This window comes from Strongylocentrotus purpuratus, unplaced genomic scaffold (genome assembly GCF_000002235.5).
Source record: "Strongylocentrotus purpuratus isolate Spur 01 unplaced genomic scaffold, Spur_5.0 spur5_scaffold_12, whole genome shotgun sequence".
NCBI classification, from domain to species: Eukaryota; Metazoa; Echinodermata; class Echinoidea; order Camarodonta; family Strongylocentrotidae; genus Strongylocentrotus; species Strongylocentrotus purpuratus.
The window spans coordinates 28,699,815-28,720,301 of record NW_022145597.1 but is presented as its reverse complement, the minus strand read 5'-3'; the positions used below and the strand labels follow the sequence as shown (position 1 = coordinate 28,720,301).

Genomic DNA, 20,487 nt, shown 5'->3' with positions numbered 1-20,487 from the left:
GGGGGGGGTCACAAGTCCACAAAACCTTTGACACAATTAAAAGTTCATCATATTTTGATGCGTTCTCTGTGACATAAATAAAGGTTCATCACATTTTGAAAATGTCATTTTGACATCTCAACAGAATTTGGGGGGGGGGGGGGGGGGGGTCACAAGTCCACAAAACCTTTGACACAATTAAAAGTTCATCATATTTTGATGCGTTCTCTGTGACATAAATAAAGGTTCATCACATTTTGATGCGTTGAACTCCAAAATGCCCTGACAATGAATAGTAAATAATTAGGCTATCGTAATTTCAAGGTGCCTCTTTGGAAGTCAGCAATATTATTTTTGCCGAGGGAGGGCGCCATCACGGGAAATATTTATGTGATTCCGTGATTCTGTTGAGATGTCAAACCGTCACGCTTGGAATTGACCATATGTTGTGTTTTTTGTACGCATAACTGTAATAACTTTCTTCCTCGGTCGAATCTTTGTAGTACTGATTTCATTTTCAATTTTTGTTTTTGTAAATCTTAAAATTGAAATTTACCTATCGTATGTAAGTGTTCTTTTTTTCCCTTTTTTTTTTGTACTTTGTATTTTGTATTTTGTATTTATCATTATTCTGCTTGGGTCTAATTTCATCCTATGTATTAACTTTACTTCTCAACTTGCCTTTCTCTCATTCAATTTTCCTTCCTCTTCCTCTCTCTCTCTCTCTCTCTCTCTCTCTATCTCTATCGCCCTCTCGTGTTCTCTATGATCCAGCTGTAGCTGTATATGTATTCTCTCCCTCCTGTTGTTGTACATGCAACAGTATACAATGCAATTTATACTGATGGGGTCGAATTCACAAGATCTTTAACTAGATCGTTAATCTGATCCCCACTCAATTTATGTTACTTGTGATGTCAACTACTGATTTTACTATGTCCATCTTTTTATATTTGTTATACATGTCTGCGTTTATTCGCAATTCTATGTATCTGTTTTTATATTGAGTGAATAAATGATTTGAATTTGAATTTGATATATCAATTGTATAATTAAATTAATCGTTTATGTTTCTTTAATATAAATAAAATATGAGAATAAATTAATTGCATGAAAATAACGAATAGAATTATTTGAATTTCTTTGTCAATATATCATTATAAACCTTTTCCTTGGTTTTAGAATATAGGGGATGTATCTCTCGCGACCCTTGTCAAGATTCTGAACACCCTCAAAATGTATTCTACAAAATCCTTTTACTTAAGCCTACCACCCCCACCCCCCCCCCCCGGAACAAGCACTCACATCCAGTCACACGCCCACACCCACACACACACAACGATAGTCTGAACCTAGTTTGCGATTAGCTTGCATTCCACCGTAGAACTATAGGTGTCCTAATACAGTATGTGTAGACATGTGGAAGTGCTTTCACTCAAGGGTCCAGGTATATGTACACACACAAACAAAAATGAAATCCACTTTTCTGTCGTTATTAATTTTATTAGCACACATTCACTATTAATAATATTCAAATAGATAAATACACGATGATGATATAGTCATATATAATATGTTTGTACATTCAATATTGCATATTACACACTTTGAACACCCATAATATATAAAGTATCTGCATAAAACTCTATAGCATCTCTCCCCGTCTGAAAGAATACAGTCATGCGCAGTGCTGCAACAGAGGAAGTGTTTACACTATACCAACACTGCCTTCCACACTGTGATACCCTGCAGGTGTACAGAGGGAAATTACAATGTTATCACACCGTGTTCTCATCGTTTGCAAACTAGTGTGGATCACTGCGCGGAATGGAAAAGTTGTGAACACTCCCAAGTTTATGTATTCACACTATGTAAATAACTGCACACCAAACCACACTATGACCACAGTGTGTTCATACTTGACAGTTTCGATGCTATGAAAGAGTTCACGTGTGATACCATGTTGTTTTCAAAGTCTCAACACTATGATAGGGTCTTAAATCCACACTGTGGATACACTGTAACGTATCTGTGAGATTTAAGTGTGTCCTAATGTGAAAAAAGTGTGAACGATGTGTCCACAGCTCAATACTATGATAGGGGTCCGAATCCAGTGTGTGGTCACACTGTGACGTATGAAAACTGTGATTCTCGATGCAGCCACAGTAAGTCACATTTGGTGTTTATAGTATGGACACAGTTTGATATTGTAAGCCCTCTGAAAGTGTCTCCAAATTATCAGAATGGATTTGGAACAAAGTTATAGTGTTTAAAAAAAATGGACACACTGTGGTAACACTGTGATTCTCAGAGGCAAAAGTATCATGGTATAGGAACTGTGGACACGGCAAGTCTGCAGTCTGAATGTCTATGACAGTGTTCCAATTCCACACTTTGATCAAACTGTGATCAGTCCACATTGTGATTCTATCATAAGCCACAGTTTGCACAGTGTGTAAATAATGTGAACATATTATTCTGATACCGTCTGCACCTTGAACTGCTGAAATTTGCAGTCCAAATCCTCACTGTGGTTTAAACCCTGATGCAAACACGATGTGATTGTTAATCTGGTGGTGGAATGCCACTTTGTGTCTAACGGTAAGAATAATTATGTGTGAACACGGTGTGCTCACTGAGTGTCCACACTACTGTGGAAACGATGTGAACATGAAGTGCTCACAGTGAGTGTGTTATGGTGTGCAATTGTAAAAATAATGTGAATAAATTAACCACGAACTCCGCATGTATAACCAGCTAGAATCACAGTTGATATTCATTTAAAACGAACACAGCAAGCTCTTCAGATCGTGTTGACCACACCAAAACCACTGTCTGTTTCCACACTATGTTACACTATGTTCTTTCCGGCAGGGCTATACAATAAACAAAACACAACTCTTGATATAATATTCTCAGTTGCAGAAGGATAAATATTTCATAATCAAAATACAAAACTCAAAATTATTACTAGTACAAGTACTAAGAATATTCTGACAAAGGGACGGCATTATAGGAGTACATAGATTAGACGACTGAACTATTATTGTATTTGCATACATCTCAAATAAACAAAGGTTAATTCACTTGCATATTGATTAAACGGCTCAAGAAAAGTCAAAGAAAATCTAATGGCGCTATGAAAGTCGATGAATTGTTGCAATACATGTATAAGTATAAATATAAATATTCATATTTTTAAGTCAAATAACGGAAACACATACATTATGCACACATCATAATTATATCATGGCGTGACGAACACCAACAACTAAAATTGCGAACTCAATCAATATAAACTACATGTAATTCAAAATACTGAACAATTCGAAAATCAATAAACATAATGTTAAGTCAATAAGTACATTCATTTTTTCACAATGCTTTACAAATTATGATAACCTGGAGGGAGTAATATACACGAATGTTAATCAGATTAACTTTATAGTTTCACAATATCATATGAATATATAAATACATCACACTCAGCGTCTTTAAAACGTCTGCCATTTTGTCAGAAATAATGATAATCATATCGAGAATCTGAATTGAATGCAACGGGTTATTTCACACTGTGTTTCTAATCCGTGTAATTTAACATTGTTTTGATTACTGAATATGAAGAAAAGAAAAGTAAAAGTAATTCTAAAATAGATGAATATATGTCGAAATTTGGAGAGAAAAAAAAATCGGTTTCCTGTTATAATTCTTATTCATTATTTATTCAATAAAAACAAAACTGTTAAACAGAAAGATATATGGCTTACCATCATGACCATGTGCAAATCATGTTATGAAATTCAATAAGATTTTCAGATGGCGGCCTGAGGAATCAACTTGTAGCTCTTTTAGGAAACCTACATTTCAGCTGTGTGGTCCAAATTCGCAACATTAATAACAATATGTTATGCATATTACGTCAAACCTTAAAACTAAAGAAAAGCCGACGGCAAACAAATCATAATACAGGGATATTTTATTGGTTGTAAACTTTGAATATTTCTTCAACCCTTCAAATAACTGTCTTTATGTTAAATAAACACTGTTTACTCGTAGCAAAAGAAAAGATCGACTTCTTTCATCATTTCCAGAACTGTGACCAAAATTAGCGTATTGCAAAATAGCAAAATAATAGCGGCAATTTGGTTATTCTGATACATTCTTTTTTTCTGATATATTTTCGAATGGATCAAGTTGATATCGAATCTGATCCACTTTTCCCTATACCTTTTCAACAATATATTCCATGTTAAGTATCCCTGCCACCCCCCCCCCCCCCCTTCCGCTTAATAGCTGCTTGAAATTGGTCATATAATTTCAAATTACACTTTACTATTCACTACTAATTCCGAAAATAGAAAATGTGAAAAACAAACATAATAATAAGAGGAATAGGAGATATATAAAATTGAAAACATACAAAAGAAGCTGATACTCTGAGATTCTATACCACAAGGTACGATGACAACGTTTCTAGTAGACGGCAGTCTATAAACAATGCTCTCTTCATAGGCCCTTCACTCCTTAAGAAAATGTATTATCTGAGACTGTTCCAATTTTCAAGAAGTTTAGGTTTTCTTCTTTTTTTTGTGCGTTTTTGTGTTCGTTTGTTGTTGTTGTTGAATTTTACTTATTATATGTCTACTGACAGTAATAGTAAAAAGATTCTTTGGGCTAAAAACATCCGTAATAAAGATGAATATATTATATTTGTTCATGTTCGTCCAAACATCCTCCTTGCAAGTTTCTGAGTTTTATCAAGGAGCCTCCCCATAATGTATAAATAGGGATGTTTTTTTTATTCACATTTTCCTCGGGGAAGTTTGCATATTCAAAAAACGAGAGGGGATTTTATCTTTTACAAAACGTACTCGTTTACCGGTGAATCAAGAGGTCATATTGGGATCCCGGACCAGCCAGTGATAGAGTGAATACCCCGGGCCCCGGGGGATGGGGTTATACCTTTATTATGGTGTTTCGTTAGCTGTGTAAGCCTCGTTGGGGCATCCAGACTCCTTGTTGTAAAGATAATGATTGAATTCGGCCTTCCAATCGACCATATACTTCGTGCTCCACTGGTAGAAATCCTCCTTCCATTGGCGCTCTGATTCGTCAATGTTTGCTGCAAGAAACAATAATCAAATATACGTTTTCAGGGTTTCCAACTTTCCACCAAACAATTTGTAATTATTTTCTATACATCACATTATGTATATATATATATAACATTTACTAATTAGTGTAATATGAAGTACATGTATTCAGGTATAGATGTTATATATCCTGACAACTTTACGTACACTTTTCGCAAGCTCGGACTAAAGAGATATTAAAAACTGGACAATGTTGAAAACTTAACTCAAAATACTACGTTGGGTTGATCATTAAAATTACAGCAACTGTTATGCTGCCGTCTACGGTAAAGACGGAGGCATGTCAATAGAGTCAAAACAACTAGTCTGTAATTTTGAACCCAATTTGATGTTGCCGGTACAGTTCAGCCGAGCAAGCCAGCAAACAACAACTGATAGTCAACGTAAATAACTCACCAAGTTCAAGAATGATAAGATCAGAATGAAAATATTATGTCATACAAATTAAAATATACCTCCATTGCATTATATTGAGGAGTAATGAATAACGTATTTTCTTTGATAGAACGTACTGAAGTAATATTGGAAATAGAAACAATATTGGAACAATAATTCGAAATATGAGTGCTTCAAAATTATATATAAACCATTCAAATCATTGATTCTCTTTGCATTCAAAATCTTTATCCGAAGACATTAATCAGAATTGTATTTGTCATTTGTCATTATATTTTCATGATGTCATTTATTTGGCATTATATTTTCACGATGGGTATAAGGATGGAAATACTCTATCATGCAGCACGCACACACACATCAGCTGATGTAGAAGGAACGAAAGAACCAAAAACATGCAAATAATATCAGGGAGGGTGCCCTTTTCTCCCTTGTGAGGGGCACTTCTTTGTCGTGGCATCCTCTACCCTGGGACCCTCTCCCCTGATTCTTCTTCTGGGCATGCGAGGTCAGAAAAGGACAGAACATGAGGATCCTTGACAATATACGCCTTGGTGCATGCAAGAAGCATTGTACTGTGCTCATGGTTCCCGGGATCGTGTAAACAAGACGCCCTGGGTCCTTTAAGTGGCCTCTTCGAAAAGTCACTCTGCCTCTCTCCGATCACTCAACGACACAGAGGGATATATGCATGGAGATGAGGAGATAGAGGGGAGAGAGAGAGAAAGAGAGAGAGAGATCGGGGAGCAGGCAGATAGACAGGAAAGAGAGCAAGTGAATACAAAAAGAGAAGAGGGAGGCTTTTAGATGGTTAAAAACAGATGGGGAGAGAAGAGAAAGAGAGTCAAGAGCACAGACAAAGATTTTAAAAAGAAGAGACAGAGATATGGAAGAGAGAAAAAGGGGGTAAAGGGGGAGCGAGAGAGAGACAGAGACGAACAGACAGAGACAGAGACAGAGACGAATACAAACATAGACCGCCAGAGAGAGGAAGAGAGATTTGTGAAGAGCGGGAAAGAAATACAAACACTCAGAAAAACATATCAGGCATAATGAGGAAATATATATATTCAGGAGACAATATGGAATAGATAGTTCAAGGAGGTAGAAGGAGCTCATTTGGAGAGATACGGATAAGATGCGGAAGAGGGAGAGAGAGAGAGAGAGAGAGAGAGAGAGAGAGAGAGAGTGACGAAAAGAACCTCTCCATGAGATGCTATCCATGGCATATAAACAAGTGTCTAGCCTGGGTCTTCCATATAATTACCTATCCTGGAAATCCAAAATGTGGACTACATGTACTAGCATCCATGACTACTACATGTAAAGAACTGTGACTGTGTCTCTTTTAATGCCTCACACTAAAATCTCTCACCCAACTAACCTATATTATAATTTTATTTTTTTTCTTTCTTTTTTTTTCATTAAAAAAAATAATTAAAAAAAAAAAAAAAATTTGTTGTTGCTTTTTCTTCATTTTTTCCCTTCCTTTCATTCACTGTGAATAGAATTTAAATACAATATCACTCACCTGTTTGTGTGTTGAGGAATGGAACATACTCCGACCAGAACGCGCAGTAGTTTGCTCGGTTCCATATATACGTTTCGGCGTTGTCCACTGTCGTATCCTTCAATAAATACACATTTTGATTATCCTGATCGAACAATAACCAGTCATCATCAGCGGGGATGTCGTCACTCTCCTCCGCTCCATTCGGATCACTATGGAAACGAGTCAATCAAATTAGGTTTAGTCGGAACGAGACAATGAATACATTATTTTCCTCATCCATCCCCCGAATAAATTATGTAGCGCATACCGTCAAGGAAAATGATATAATGTGAAAATCATTTTCACCGTCTCTATCCCTTTTTGACACATGATTCAGCTTCAGGACACTGTGTCAATCATTTTCTACATGCAATCCCTACACGATGTATTACGTGGTGTCACGCAGAATAGGATAATTCTGAAAGATATTTTCACTGTCGACAATTATTTTCGCCACAGGCTCTAACGTGTAAATCATTTCCCCATTCATCCTCCTCAACGCAGTTTGTGTATAGCCTCATACAAAAACGATGAGGCGATATGGAAATCATTTTCATCGTCTTTATTCCCTCTGACAGATAATTTAGCTTCAGTCACTGAACATGAAACTATGTAAATCAATTTCCCAACCGATTTTTTTTCTTTCTCGAACGCATTATGATGCTCCATGCATGGAGAAAGAACAAAATAATATGAAAATAATTTAAAAGCATTTTAGCTTAAAGGGAGTTGGTCACATTGTTCAGATGAGGGGAAATGATGCTAAGATAGTGACTTCAATGCTAGATGTACAGATAATCTGAAAGTTCGAGTGCAAAACGGACCATTCTTAACAATAACAATTGGGAAAAACTGATATGATCGATTTCTTAATTCTCCCAACTATATTATTACAATTAAATTACATTTTAGGTGAATGTAAATCGCCACAAAGCAATGAATTGGCTTTATGTACAATTCCAGACATTTAAGTGTTGAAAGGTTTCAAAAAGCCTGTCTTTTGTCTGATTTTCCAAGAAAAACGGTAGGGAAAATTCAAATGTTGTTGGGAGAATTTACTGTCAATCACTGTTAGAGGGTGTTGCACAGTGACGTCAGAAAACATTAATATCTTTGTGGTTTGAGAATTTTTCAGGATTGTTATGCATGTAAGAGGATTAGTACAGTAGAATGAAGATAATAAGTAACATTTCATACAAAAATTAAGCAATTTTTTTAATGAACCTTCAACGCCTGTTACCGAGCCACTTTAAGGCGGCATAACGGTACGGGAGATTGTGCAAATCATCATTATCCATTTTTTTTACCGTGAACGCTTTATTTCTCTTCAGGCTGTAGCATGAAAAGACAATGTGAAATTTATTTCCCGATTCAACCTCCCGACGGCATAGTGTTCAGATCAATACAAAAGCATTATGCAGGAGATGACAATATGAAAATCATTATGACCGTCACCGCAGTATCAATTTCGCTTCATGCATAACCATGCGTAAATTATTTCCTTATCCATTTTCTCGAACGCAGAATGTACGCTTTACGCAGAACATGTAGAAGAAAGTGAACATCATTTTCAATGTCAATGCTCTATTCATCTACAAACATAACGAGTCAATGAGACAATAATTTATGAGACTCATGAAAATCAATTTCACCGGAGACTCATTATTTCGCCTAAGGCTGAGGAATAACAAGACAATGTGAACATTATAGCCCCGCATCCATCTTCGCAGGACATTACACAACCATTTTCACTGTGGATGCATTATTTCGCTTCGGGCATAACGAGTCCGTACCTCCGTATGTCCTTGCCAATCCTCCCGAACGCCTAATATTAATATTAATCAGGACATGACGCGATGAAAATCATTTTGATCATCACCGTGCTATTTCTTTACAGGCATATATATGCGGTCTACCAATCATCCGAACGCAATAGTCTCAGTTGGAAAGGAACAACGTGATCATTACTATCTCCATCTGCGTATACCATATTGAAGCATTATGTTTTAATGTTTAAGGGTAGACCTGGGATCCGTTTCACAAAGCCTTTTTTCAATGACAAGTGTCAAAAATCTGTGATAAATCTGCTGATAACCAATCAGAAGCAAGGATTTCAGTAGCTTATATTACAAGAAATTTCATTCGTCACTGATGACAAGTTTTGTGAAATAGGACCTGGACGATGTAGAAATAATTTTCTCTCAATCTTCCAAACTCTTTAAGCCCCACTGTCCTACTTGTAGCTACTTGCTCCCTCTATATAGAAAACTTCCCCAATCGGTGCCTGTTGGTCCCCCATGATCCTCTTTTTCTTATGTTAGTTGAGAGCTGAGTTAATGAGATAGCCACCTGTCAGTGACCTCGCTGTGTGGTCTAATCCTTTCTGGCCCAGTAGTATTGACGGTCTTTAAGCTTCAAGATTATCATCATTCTAGCCCCCATCTCCTTGGACACCGCCCCTCTTCAATTAGTAACCTCTCGTTTTCAATCATAACATTGCTTTTCAACTGAGTGGCAGTGAGGTGTAAGGATTCAGGCCGGCGAAATTGCCTTGTTGTATTGGGTGCCTCGTTGTGTCAAGGTTCCAATGTATAAAACCACTTACCAATACATGATAATAACATTCTTCGTTATGCTCATCTGAAGTATGGTACAGATTTTTGTGAAAATATTTTGAGATTAAATGAATAAATACAACGAATGTTGAAAAAGAAATTGTTTTTCAACTCAAAGACTTATCAACCACGACCCTAGCTCGATGGTGACATTTTTTTATTTTAATGATGGGGGGGGGGGGGCTGCAATGCAATATAGGAGCCCTCATCTCCTGTACTACCGCCACTGCCTTACGCACAATGCAATGTCTATCTATATTAAGTCAAATCAGTGAAATGAAAGAGACAGGTGCGTATCAATAACTGTTAGGTGTTGTAAGAGTAATTCATCAAGGTATACTGAGGGCGGTTGTGGAGGTTTACGTTTATATGTTGGTGTAAAACTCTAAGCTATACTTCAATCAAATTCATAAGAACGTGCATTGCTTACCCTGTCTTGGCGAAGTTCGCCCATAGTGTCATCATCCTCTGACTCAATCTTCGGTCGCCGTCGGAAAAGCCGAGTTCGGGTCGAAGCGGCTGACCGAAGGCGAAGGTTATCTCGTCCCCATGCATTACACCCATCCATTCGCCCCACATGTTGTTTGCTGCACGCTGGTCGAAATGATATGCGTAGACCTGGGAGAAAAGATAATGGTCGAGATATGTCTTGGATATGACGCAGTCGTTATCAAGATTCACAGAGTCATTTTCTCATCTCTCTCTCTCTCTCTCTGCTTATCTTTCGCTCTCTCTCTCTAGCGACGCTTCTGTTGAAAAAGAAAATCTGTATAATTCCATAACAAAAACAAATAACTTATTCCATAACAAAAAAACAACTAACAACTCTTATTTCTTACCTTGTTACCTGAACTTGCATGATATCTTCCGAAATCATGAACAGGACAGATAATATTGTAGTCGCCAACATAATGCTCTGTGGCATCCCTCAACAAGACAGGATTGTCTGGCTCAAGCCAATCGGTGTACTGGAACGCGATAGCATCTCGTCCAAATTCGTTCATTTCAGGTAAAAGATGAGGAATCAGCTCAAAGAATTGAGTCCTGTTGATCAGGCTCTCTGTGTCCTTGTCGTAATATTCCGGAAGGTCATAGACCATGAAGAATGATCCTTCATTGCTGTTGGTCCCCAAGAGGACATCGGCTTCCTTGAAAGATCCTCTCATCCTAGCTGAAGTCGGTGTCTCCGTCAGGAACTCACCGTCGACCACCGGCACGAATGGGAAAATGTACGTCCCTGACACCACGAACTCGTTAGCGATGAGGAGTTCTGGAGGAACTCTCTGGAGGCAGAGAGTTATGTCATTGATCTCTTCAGCGTCAGGTTGATATCCAAGCGGTGTGTAGCATCCGGTACCTTCCGCAAGAAGCAGTCCTCTGCGTAATGCCTCTTCTGCTGTGATGACACACCAAGGAGCGAACGAAGAGCCACTCTGCAGAATGATACGTGCGAACATGTCTTTGGTCATGGGAGAGAACATGTGCAAGTTGGTGCTAACAGCTCCTGCACTTTCACCAAACAATGTCACTTGTGAAGGATCACCTCCGAAATGCACAATGTTGTCTTGAATCCAAGAGAGGGCCAGAGCCTGATCGAACAGCCCAGCGTTTCCTGGAATATTGTCAGAGCCACCTATAGCCAAGAAACCCAGGTTCGTAACTCGATAATTTATCGTCACTACAATTACATTTTCAGTCGTGCTTAGAACCTCTCCGTTGTACACACCAAGCGAAGCAGAACCCGCGAAGAAACCTCCGCCGAATATCCACACCATGACAGCTAAGGACTCATTCCGACTGTCTGTCGGTACCCAGATGTTCAGATTAAGACAGTCCTCGCTCATATTCACGTTCGGATTCCACATTTCTGCCCCCGGAAATCCAGGGTATGTTGTGTCCACGACTTGATAGCAAGCATAACCATAGTTGGACGCGTCAAAGATGCCATCCCAGCGAGTCTTGTTGACAGACTTCTTAAAACGCCGACTGCCTGTTGGAGGTTCGCCATAAGGTATACCAAGATATTTATTCACTTCTTTCCCAAGAATTGTCTTTCTAGCACCCCGAACTCTTCCAGAGGTTGTCTCTACAACGAGATTAGAATCATCCACAGAAGCGTCGGCTGCCACGATGAAGAAAAGAGAGGTACAGCTACTTGCCACTACCAGCCACGCTAGAACCAGTCGTGACATCTTGAACGGTCTCTGGAAGCGTTGTTCTATGTAGTGTCTAGGTGCAGGAATGATTTCCGCCTTCCTTGGTCAGTTCAGGACTCATAGTAGTAGTGATTATCTCGTCTAGAAGAGAAAACAAACAAAAATGCATGTCTCTTAAATTGAAAGAATTGTGAAATACATAACTATAAACTTAAAATTAAATTATGCTATATTGGTATTTTCTCAAATGAAAAGATTATGTATTTCTTTCTTGCAGTTTTCTGGAGAGTTCACTCTATAGTGTTTCATTATTTCAATTGTTTTTCAACAAATCAATAGAATGTACATGTATTAAACAGTACTACCTCAGCCACAACGACAAACCGACTCCATACCGACTCCGCATCTAATGATTTCCCGCCATTCGGGAAAGTAATTGCTATGGTCGGTCTGTTTTCGGTCTGTTGGTGTACCTTGGGTATAATGATGCACCAACATAATAGCTTTTCACCCATACCTACCATGAATGAATTAGTCGTCATAGCCGTGTCATTTGATTGATAAGAATGTGTGAACCGGATAATAATCCATGGAATTATTGATCAGGTGACAAAAGTGTCGCAATACGGAATTCCTTTTTTATATAAACTCCTGTGAACAGAAAGATGTTAACAGTTGATTGGGCATCTCTATTGATTTAGTGTAGGCAATATAACACAAATGTTAAACAAGGATGGTACATTTTATTTGATTAGTTACCGCCTAAAGAAACGAAAGAGAACAAGGAAAAGGGTGGTTCATGACAGCGGTGAATCCAGGATTCTTTGGCAGGTGAAGGGGGAAGGGGTAAGTCCGAAATATCCAATACACCCCCACTCCTCCCCCAAAAGGTGATATTTCGGCCTCTTTTGCTGCAGAGTAGGGGGCACGTGGAGTATCCCCCCCCCCACACACACACACACACCCAGTAATAGTGTCCCTTTAAGTCCAATCATCATAGCAGCAATGTTAAGAATGAGGTAAAAAAAAATACCATTTGGACGATTCTATATTCTAACCCTTTTAAACACACTTATAGTAGTGAACATTATTGCACCATGTCAAAATGACCCTCCTGCGGCGCAATATTATTGTGAGAAATATGGTATAAAAATTATTGTAGGCATATCTACCAAGTAATTCAAGAAGAAAAAAAGCAAATAAACATAATTTTAGCATACTTCAGGACATAACTTTGCCTAATTCAACCTTTGCAAACCTTTCTTAAAGGCCGTCTGTATTAGTTTGGCCAGGAGGGATTAGACCACACAGCGTGGTCACTGACAGGTGGCTATCTCATCAACTCAGCACTCAATTAACATAAGAAAAAGAGGATCGTAGGGGACCAATGGTCACCGCTCAGGCATTGTTTTCTATATAGAGGGAGCAAGTAGCTACAAGTAGTACAATGGGGCTTTAAAAGCTTCTTTTACAATAATCTCGAGTGACCAGTAGTCTACCTTTAACTTAAACGGTTATAAAGGCGTGATTTTTATGAGGACAATCTTGAGGGGGCACTTATACTGCTCGCAGAAAGGCGTGAATATCCTGATAACAAGCAATTCAGAGTGCTTTACAGTAAACATGGTCTGTTTACAAGGTAAACAACCGGTCGTGAATTTATAGATCAGAACAGAGTATGGCATTTTTGGCACAATGATATTATGCAGTTATAGTACAATAATAAGGGAACTGAGCAGCACATTTAAGTTAGAGTCTTGTAAGGGCAATTTTTAATTTTCAAGTCTCTATTGAAATTTTTCCTCTATTTATTTACAGAAAGGTACAGGGAAGGGTCGCAAAACAGTACAATGAAAAATATAAACTAGTCGTTGACTGAGCAGAATTATATGCAGCAAAAATATCTGGCACAGTTACTAATGCCATTATCAGATTTTCCTATTTACACATGTTTATCTCTGTCTCTGAAATTCGAAAACAAAGTATAATTTTCTTTTAATAAAGGGACTTGGTAACATTGTTCAGATGAGCGATAGTGGTGCTAAGGTAGTGACTTCAATGCTAGAGGTACAATTAAAGATAATCTGAAAATTTGAGTGAAAACATGGTACAAATTGGGAAAAACTGATCTGATCGATTCCTTAATTCTCCCAATTATATTATTACAATTTAATTACATTTTAGGTGAATGGAAATCTTCACAAAGCAATAAAATGGCTCTACATTCCATTCCAGACATACTGTTGACAGATTTTTTATAGCCTGTTTTATGTCTTTTTTCATGGAAAAACGGTTGAGAAAATTCAAAAATGATTTGGAGAATTTACTGTTAATCACTGTTAGAGCATAGACTATGGTTAGAGGGTGTCATACATCGTCTCCTTCAAAGAAAACCATAGATGTCTTCGTGGTTTGAGAATTTTTTTCAGGATTTTTTGCATGTCAGAGGATTAGTACAGTAGAAGGAATATAGTAAGTAACATTTTATACAAAAATTAGGCAATGTTTTCATCAACGTTCAACAATGTTACCAAGTCACTTTAAGAGAACTAACTAGATGAACTAACCATTATGAAGAGAGAGAGACTACATCAGTACTCCAGATTAGGAATAACTGATCAACAGCAAACAATAATTTACACTAGCAAAAGAAAATATGATTGCAGGGTATATTTTACTCAATACAATTCAATTATTTCCACTTTAAAGACAATTTACAAATCAATAACATATACATATGAATATATATATAATACTTTATGTATTTGTGCGGGTAAGAGAGTGTGTGTGAGTGAGTGGCATATATTAGTGGCTTGCCCTCAATCCCGTTATAGCTTCAGTTCTGAAAATGATAAATACACACTTGGTAGTGTGATAAAAACTGGGCTTTGTTACGGTGTAAAATGCCCTTTGGAGCATGGAAATGAGGTCAGAAAATCGATGACCACACAATTGAGAATAAAATTAATTCAATAAGACTCTACGCTTATCACACATAACCCAAATACAGACTGAGCGTGTAATGGAGGAAATACACTGACGTGAAGAGAATATAAAGCTAATAATTTATATTCATTGAAAAATACCGCGATAAAATACTGCCAACTATATGTTTCTAAAGGTCAAAAACATTTCTGTTCACATGTTTTGTGCTGTATTTATTTTCTATTGTATGGTATGAAGATGTTTTAATCAAATCAAGTTCATAGACCTACATACTTTTAATTAAGATTTTGTTCATATGCAAATCGATTGAATTAACATAATTATATTTTGATTTAATGAAGTTTTTTTAATATATGTTGATTGACTATGGAATTGAGGACTCTCTTCTTTTCCAACTATCATAAGAATATGAATTAATGAAATAGATAAAATTATAATAACAATATTCATAAGGATAATAGTAATAGTCATAATAGTAATAATAATTACAATAATAATGATAAGAAAAAATAGATATAATAATAACACTAAAATATTCAAAATAACAATGATAATAAGAATGATGAAATGATAATAACAATAATGTTGAAAATATTAATAACAATAGTTATATGAATGGTAATGATTAAAACAGAAATAATGATTACGTTGATTGATGATTGTTATAAAATTCAACTAAATCTCCGTGCCGGGATTTTATGTCACATTACAGGGTAAATAAAATCGTCACGAAAATACCAAACGCATGCTCTTAACACTGTTAGCACAATATTTTGTAGGAATGATAACAATGGGCAAAGGTGAACAGCCTTTTCCCTGGTTTCATGATAAAGTCAGTATAGAGACGGAAGCCAACTGGTATTACAGATACATGATATAGGCAAACTACCAGCAGGGAGATCTGTCTACTTCCAGTAACTGCTTCTCATACACACAGAAGATTATGATACCGCATACATACCGTATACCAAACTCGGTCCCTACTCAAACATCTTGTCAAGATATACGTCTTCACATCGCACTGTATCTGTAATGCTGAGGCGACATCGCACATCTTCAGACACACACTAGCCCACAAAAACAACGCAAGATAACTTACCTTTTCATCAGGAATGCGTGTATATCCATCATAAGCTTTCCTCACATAGCTTTACCATCATTTCCGCCTACATGGTATATTGCTACACTGTCAACAACCATCTACGCACGGTTTATCAACCCATACCCTCCAAAATTTAATTTAATTCAATTTTGAGTGAGGAATGAGATGTGCGTTGCTGGCAGGCGATCGCGTTCGTCCCTGGCCCGCTTCACCAGGTCAGTTTAGTACGGCGCGATGATCTACCTTGCCTGCGCTCTGGCGGTGCGTATGGCATGGGAAACTGAAGCTAACTCGATTGGCGAGACAAAATACGCAATTCGTGACTTGACGGAGCTCGCGATTTATTTCACTCCTCATGTAATAGATGAGCCATACACTGTTATGAGTAGTCTACCACTCAGACATTACATAGCAGAGTGAGACAAACGCGAGTGTGGTTTGGATGTGTGAGGGAGAGAGCAAGGTGGCGTAAGCAGAAGTTTCTTCGCTAAAACATGAACGGGGGAGGGGGAGAAGGGAGGGAGGGGGGGTCAGTCCAAGCTCTCATTAAGAAAAAAATGGTAGTAAACAAAATTGCACATCACTAAAGTCGAAGGGGCTAAGAAAACCCAAAGGCTATAACAAAAATATTTTAAAATTAAAAAAAAAAATCGACAATCAGTTGCACTTATCAACAACCCCGCCCTCTAGTGACGCCCCTGGTGGAGAAGAAGGGGGGGGGGGGGTAAAGAAAAATAGAGAGAATATTGGGGGGGGGGATTCGCATAAATCCAGTCAATGCTAAATCTGTCACTAAAGAGTAAGTTTTATATTCAGCCATTCTTATAGTTATTCTTTTTATATCTTATCCAGAATAGTATTAATCGACATGACTACACGCCGTGGAATACAACTAGAGTCTTGGAAAGCGCTCACGTCTGGTACATTATGATTACCCTGGCTGAAAGGTAATACAAAGTTTTGGTATGGGGTCATGAATTTGGTTCAAATGAACATATTGGGAGCATATGCGATCCTACAATATTCAGTGATCGTTGTCGCGGTTGAAATCGAGTCTAAAGTTATGAAATTGTAAATAATACACGCTTTAAGTTGTATAGCTTCCTCTCAAGGTCAAAATATTAATTAAGCTATAAAACAATGCTTCTTGACTAAAATCGACCAATTAGCTATTCCCGTTTGGAAATTATATATCACAACTACATATTCTGAGATTTTCATGGTTATAGCTACCATTGTACGGCCGTAGGCGCTATTTGGAATTTATCAAAAATTTACCGGGAGCACCGGTAAATTTTTGTAGTCAATTTTTCTCGAAAGCAGAAGTGTTTTAGGGGAAAAAATTTCTAGTGCTTATAATACATCCACAGGGGCATCCAAATATATCAAAATTGTAAAAAATAAGTATCCACCCAATTTCCCGAATTTCCCAAAACTTTGTATTACCTTTAAGCATTTCAAGGAAGGAACCAATTCCTGCCAGATACCCAGTCACCTTACCTGGGTGGAGTGTGGCTTACTTACTTACTGCCCATTATGCCTCCTGGCACATAGGGCAGCAACAAAAGTCTTCCACTCCTTGCGATCCTGGGCCAGTCTTTGGATTGTATCCCATGTGTGGTTCAGGTCTTTAATCTCCCAGTGTGGAGTGTGGCAATAAATTGTAGATTAATGTCATGCCCAAGGACATTAGTGCTGCGACAGGGACTCGAACCCCGTACCGTGTGGTGCGCAGTCCGGAGACTTATCCACTGGACCACAACATCTCTATATGTCTTGATGTGTCGATGTCAATCTAGAAGTTGTAGTTAATGTTGGTACCAGCATACAATTGTTTTGTTTGAATTAATAACATTCCTCAATCAATCACTGTGCATGCAATTGTTTTATCAAGGCTAACGAAGTTAACAGCATGCATGCCAAGACTTCATGCAGAATTTACATGTCCCTCTATGTAATGCTATGTCTGGCATAACGTAGTACATGCATATATTACTGGACACTGTTAGTTACACTAACAGTTGCGTTGCTCTAGGATGTGGCACCCCCCCCCCCCCACACACACACACACACAGACCCTAAATCACTAGTAAGTTAAGATGGAGGGGGAGGAATAAGCTGTATCGATGAAGACGAATGAGAGTGCATGGTGATGAACAAGTTAGATCCCTTCCTTTGTGTCACTATTATTGTTAGCTCTTTTGCTGACCACCCCCTCCCCCCTACGCACACACCCACACGCGCGTACACGCACACAGCTACACACTCACCTACATGAGCTGTCTATGTGTATATATGCCCGTGGTATGTCTTTCAAAACAAAATGTATGTTTGTCCGTTCTAATTATATCACATGACATTTACACACGATCACAAAGACCTTCAAGAACTTAACTCGGGCAAGTTGTATACCCTATTGTATATCCAACCAGGGTCGGATTCCGTAATACTTCATAATAATATTCGGACATTAGGTGAAGGATGAGGCCATTGACATTGACTGACGTTGATTTTTCGAAAGTATTTTGACCTTGTTTTTTAAAAACAGTGTGTAGGTCCTATGTATTTTGTGGGGGGAAACAAATCTCATTTTCAGCAAACCATGTTAGTAATGTTGCTATGCAATCGAGGTCCCATAGTAATGCAACGTGCAGGACGTTCTTCGGCAAGACAATAATCTACGTTTGCCACTCCTCACCCAGGTGAATTGAATGAGGGGGGGGGGGCTCCTTGAACGATTGAGCACCTTATCGTGGTAGCTGGACTAAAGCCGGGGAATTGATATGCTTACAGGGTCCTCAGGGATCAGTTTATACACTAATATGAGTCAACCCCGGTATATTGGTATCATTATTTCAAGGGTCTCTTTTTAGAGACTAATTCATACAAGTATCTACTCTGATGTGCCTGTACATTATCTTCTCCCATCCTGATCAATCCAGGGACTGCATGCATTATCTAGAGAGCACTTTGCATGGCGTCTTTGAAATTCAAAGGGAAAGCCTATTTCCAATATTCAGGCATGTTTTTACAATAATAGGCCTTGTACTCTAATTTGTGAGTATATAGCTAAGAAAATAAGGAGAAATCCAACATGGGGCTTTTGATGAATTGGTATTGGAATAATTAACATGGCTACTGCTATCTCAGGAAGATAGCAACATATCTGTCTACTGATAGATGACTCGATGTCCTTGTTATATGATAAAGGACTTGAACATATCGGATGCAGCTAATTCATGTACAGACGGACTTAGGCCAAGTTGGTAGCATAATTTGTCAACTGTTGCATAATTATTGTTAACCTTTAATGTGCTACAGATACATGTACAATGAGAAGATTGCATAATGATTTGCGATTCACCATTATGATGTTAAACAATTTTGATTTATATTGGCTTTTCACACCATTCCAAATTATTTTTAGTTTAAATTTCAGGTCACCGTATCCCTCGTTACATCCCCTCTCTCCTTGGAGAAAAAAAAGGGGGGGGATTTCACCTTTTTAAAGAAAGTATCCGACTTGAAAAGTTCGTTTTTAGGAAGAAAAAAACTTTATTCACACTATTTTCTAGAATTGCAGGGGATTGGAAAGCATACAATTACTTATTTTCAGATACGGATTCGTTAAGAACGGCAATACAGTTTGGGTGAAAATAATGTGCCTTATAAAGCTGGGTAAAAAGTAATAATTTCTAAATTTCAAAATTTCACTTCATGCATGACCCAAAATGTTATACAGTACCCCCCCCCCCCCCCCCGCCCCCTCAACTCTTCCGTCTTTGTATAGAAAGACGACCATATACGAAATTAGTAGATCGTTGATTGTTTTTTTACCATTATTATTAATCTCGATGTAATTTAGTATTGTAAAAAGCATTATTTATTGTCTTACCAGGCTCACTGTAAAAAGTATTACGAGTAATATTTATTTATTTTCATCCGTGTGTTATATTTCAGATGAGAAATGCAGTAGTATCTTAATTATTTTGTGTCATTCTTGGTTATTGTTGTCTTTACTCAATTATCTATGTTACACTATAATTTTGAAATTTGTTATCCAATGTATAAAAAATTGAGATTGATCCTATCTATTTGGATTGAAATCAATAAAGTTTGAATTTGAATTTGAATTTGTATATCTTTTTTTCAGTGTGTAATACTAGAATATCAGAATATTTCTATCTTGTCTATCTTTTATTTTGATGGTTCTTCTATGATTATAAACACAACCGTAGTTTCTCAGATATATATTATGTATTTGTACAATGTGTGACCCCCAAAAATGTCCATGTATTCTTGTGAATTTGGATGAATACAAAAAAATGAATTGAATTGAATTGATATTCCCTTTTATCATTCATCACCCCGACCTTCGTCTGAACTCCACTTACATTTTGTCTATCATATCGTTACTCTGTGCTCCACACAGCCTAGGTGCCGTGTATTCCACACACAGGGGCGTTCGGAGGTTGGCTGAGTGTATTAATCCAATCTGTCTGCCAATCAGTCATCATGGCTAGATGGATATATATATTCTGGATCAACATACTTTCCTCCGCAGAGACGCTATCAAAACATCCCCATC

At 37.7% G+C, this 20,487-nt stretch overlaps 1 protein-coding gene and 1 long non-coding RNA gene across 3 annotated transcripts; one reads left to right on the top strand and one right to left on the bottom strand.

Annotated features, from left to right (window-relative positions):
• Positions 1 to 1,015, top strand: LOC115922756. Its single transcript, XR_004063598.1, has 2 exons — positions 1 to 83; positions 225 to 1,015. It is a non-coding gene; the product is annotated as an uncharacterized LOC115922756 (long non-coding RNA).
• A 1,063-nt stretch (positions 1,016 to 2,078) lies between these two features.
• LOC105436985 (acetylcholinesterase) lies at positions 2,079 to 16,338 on the bottom strand. 2 transcript variants are annotated; one of them, XM_030982323.1, is made up of 5 exons: positions 15,897 to 16,338; positions 10,535 to 11,992; positions 10,126 to 10,313; positions 7,060 to 7,250; positions 2,079 to 5,101 (listed from the first exon to the last, which is right to left on the bottom strand). In XM_030982323.1, exons 2-5 carry the CDS (start codon positions 11,885 to 11,887, stop codon positions 4,947 to 4,949), a joined length of 1,887 nt encoding a protein of 628 aa, XP_030838183.1. In that variant the 5' UTR covers positions 11,888 to 11,992; positions 15,897 to 16,338; the 3' UTR covers positions 2,079 to 4,946. The 2 variants fall into 2 exon arrangements, with proteins under 2 accessions (XP_030838183.1, XP_030838184.1); XM_030982324.1 differs by lacking the exon at positions 15,897 to 16,338 and adding an exon at positions 15,759 to 15,854.
• Positions 16,339 to 20,487: the final 4,149 nt, after the last annotated feature.

Excerpts from the sequence above, each read along its gene's own strand:
- LOC105436985 (XM_030982323.1), bottom strand. The coding sequence starts at position 11,887 with ATGTCACGACTGGTTCTAGCGTGGCTGGTAGTGGCAAGTAGCTGTACC. Across the intron at positions 7,251-10,125 it reads GCGAACTTCGCCAAGACAGG|TGATCCGAATGGAGCGGAGG; the intron begins GTAAGCAATGCA and ends TCGTTTCCATAG. Across the intron at positions 5,102-7,059 it reads ATTCCTCAACACACAAACAG|CAAACATTGACGAATCAGAG; the intron begins GTGAGTGATATT and ends TGTTTCTTGCAG.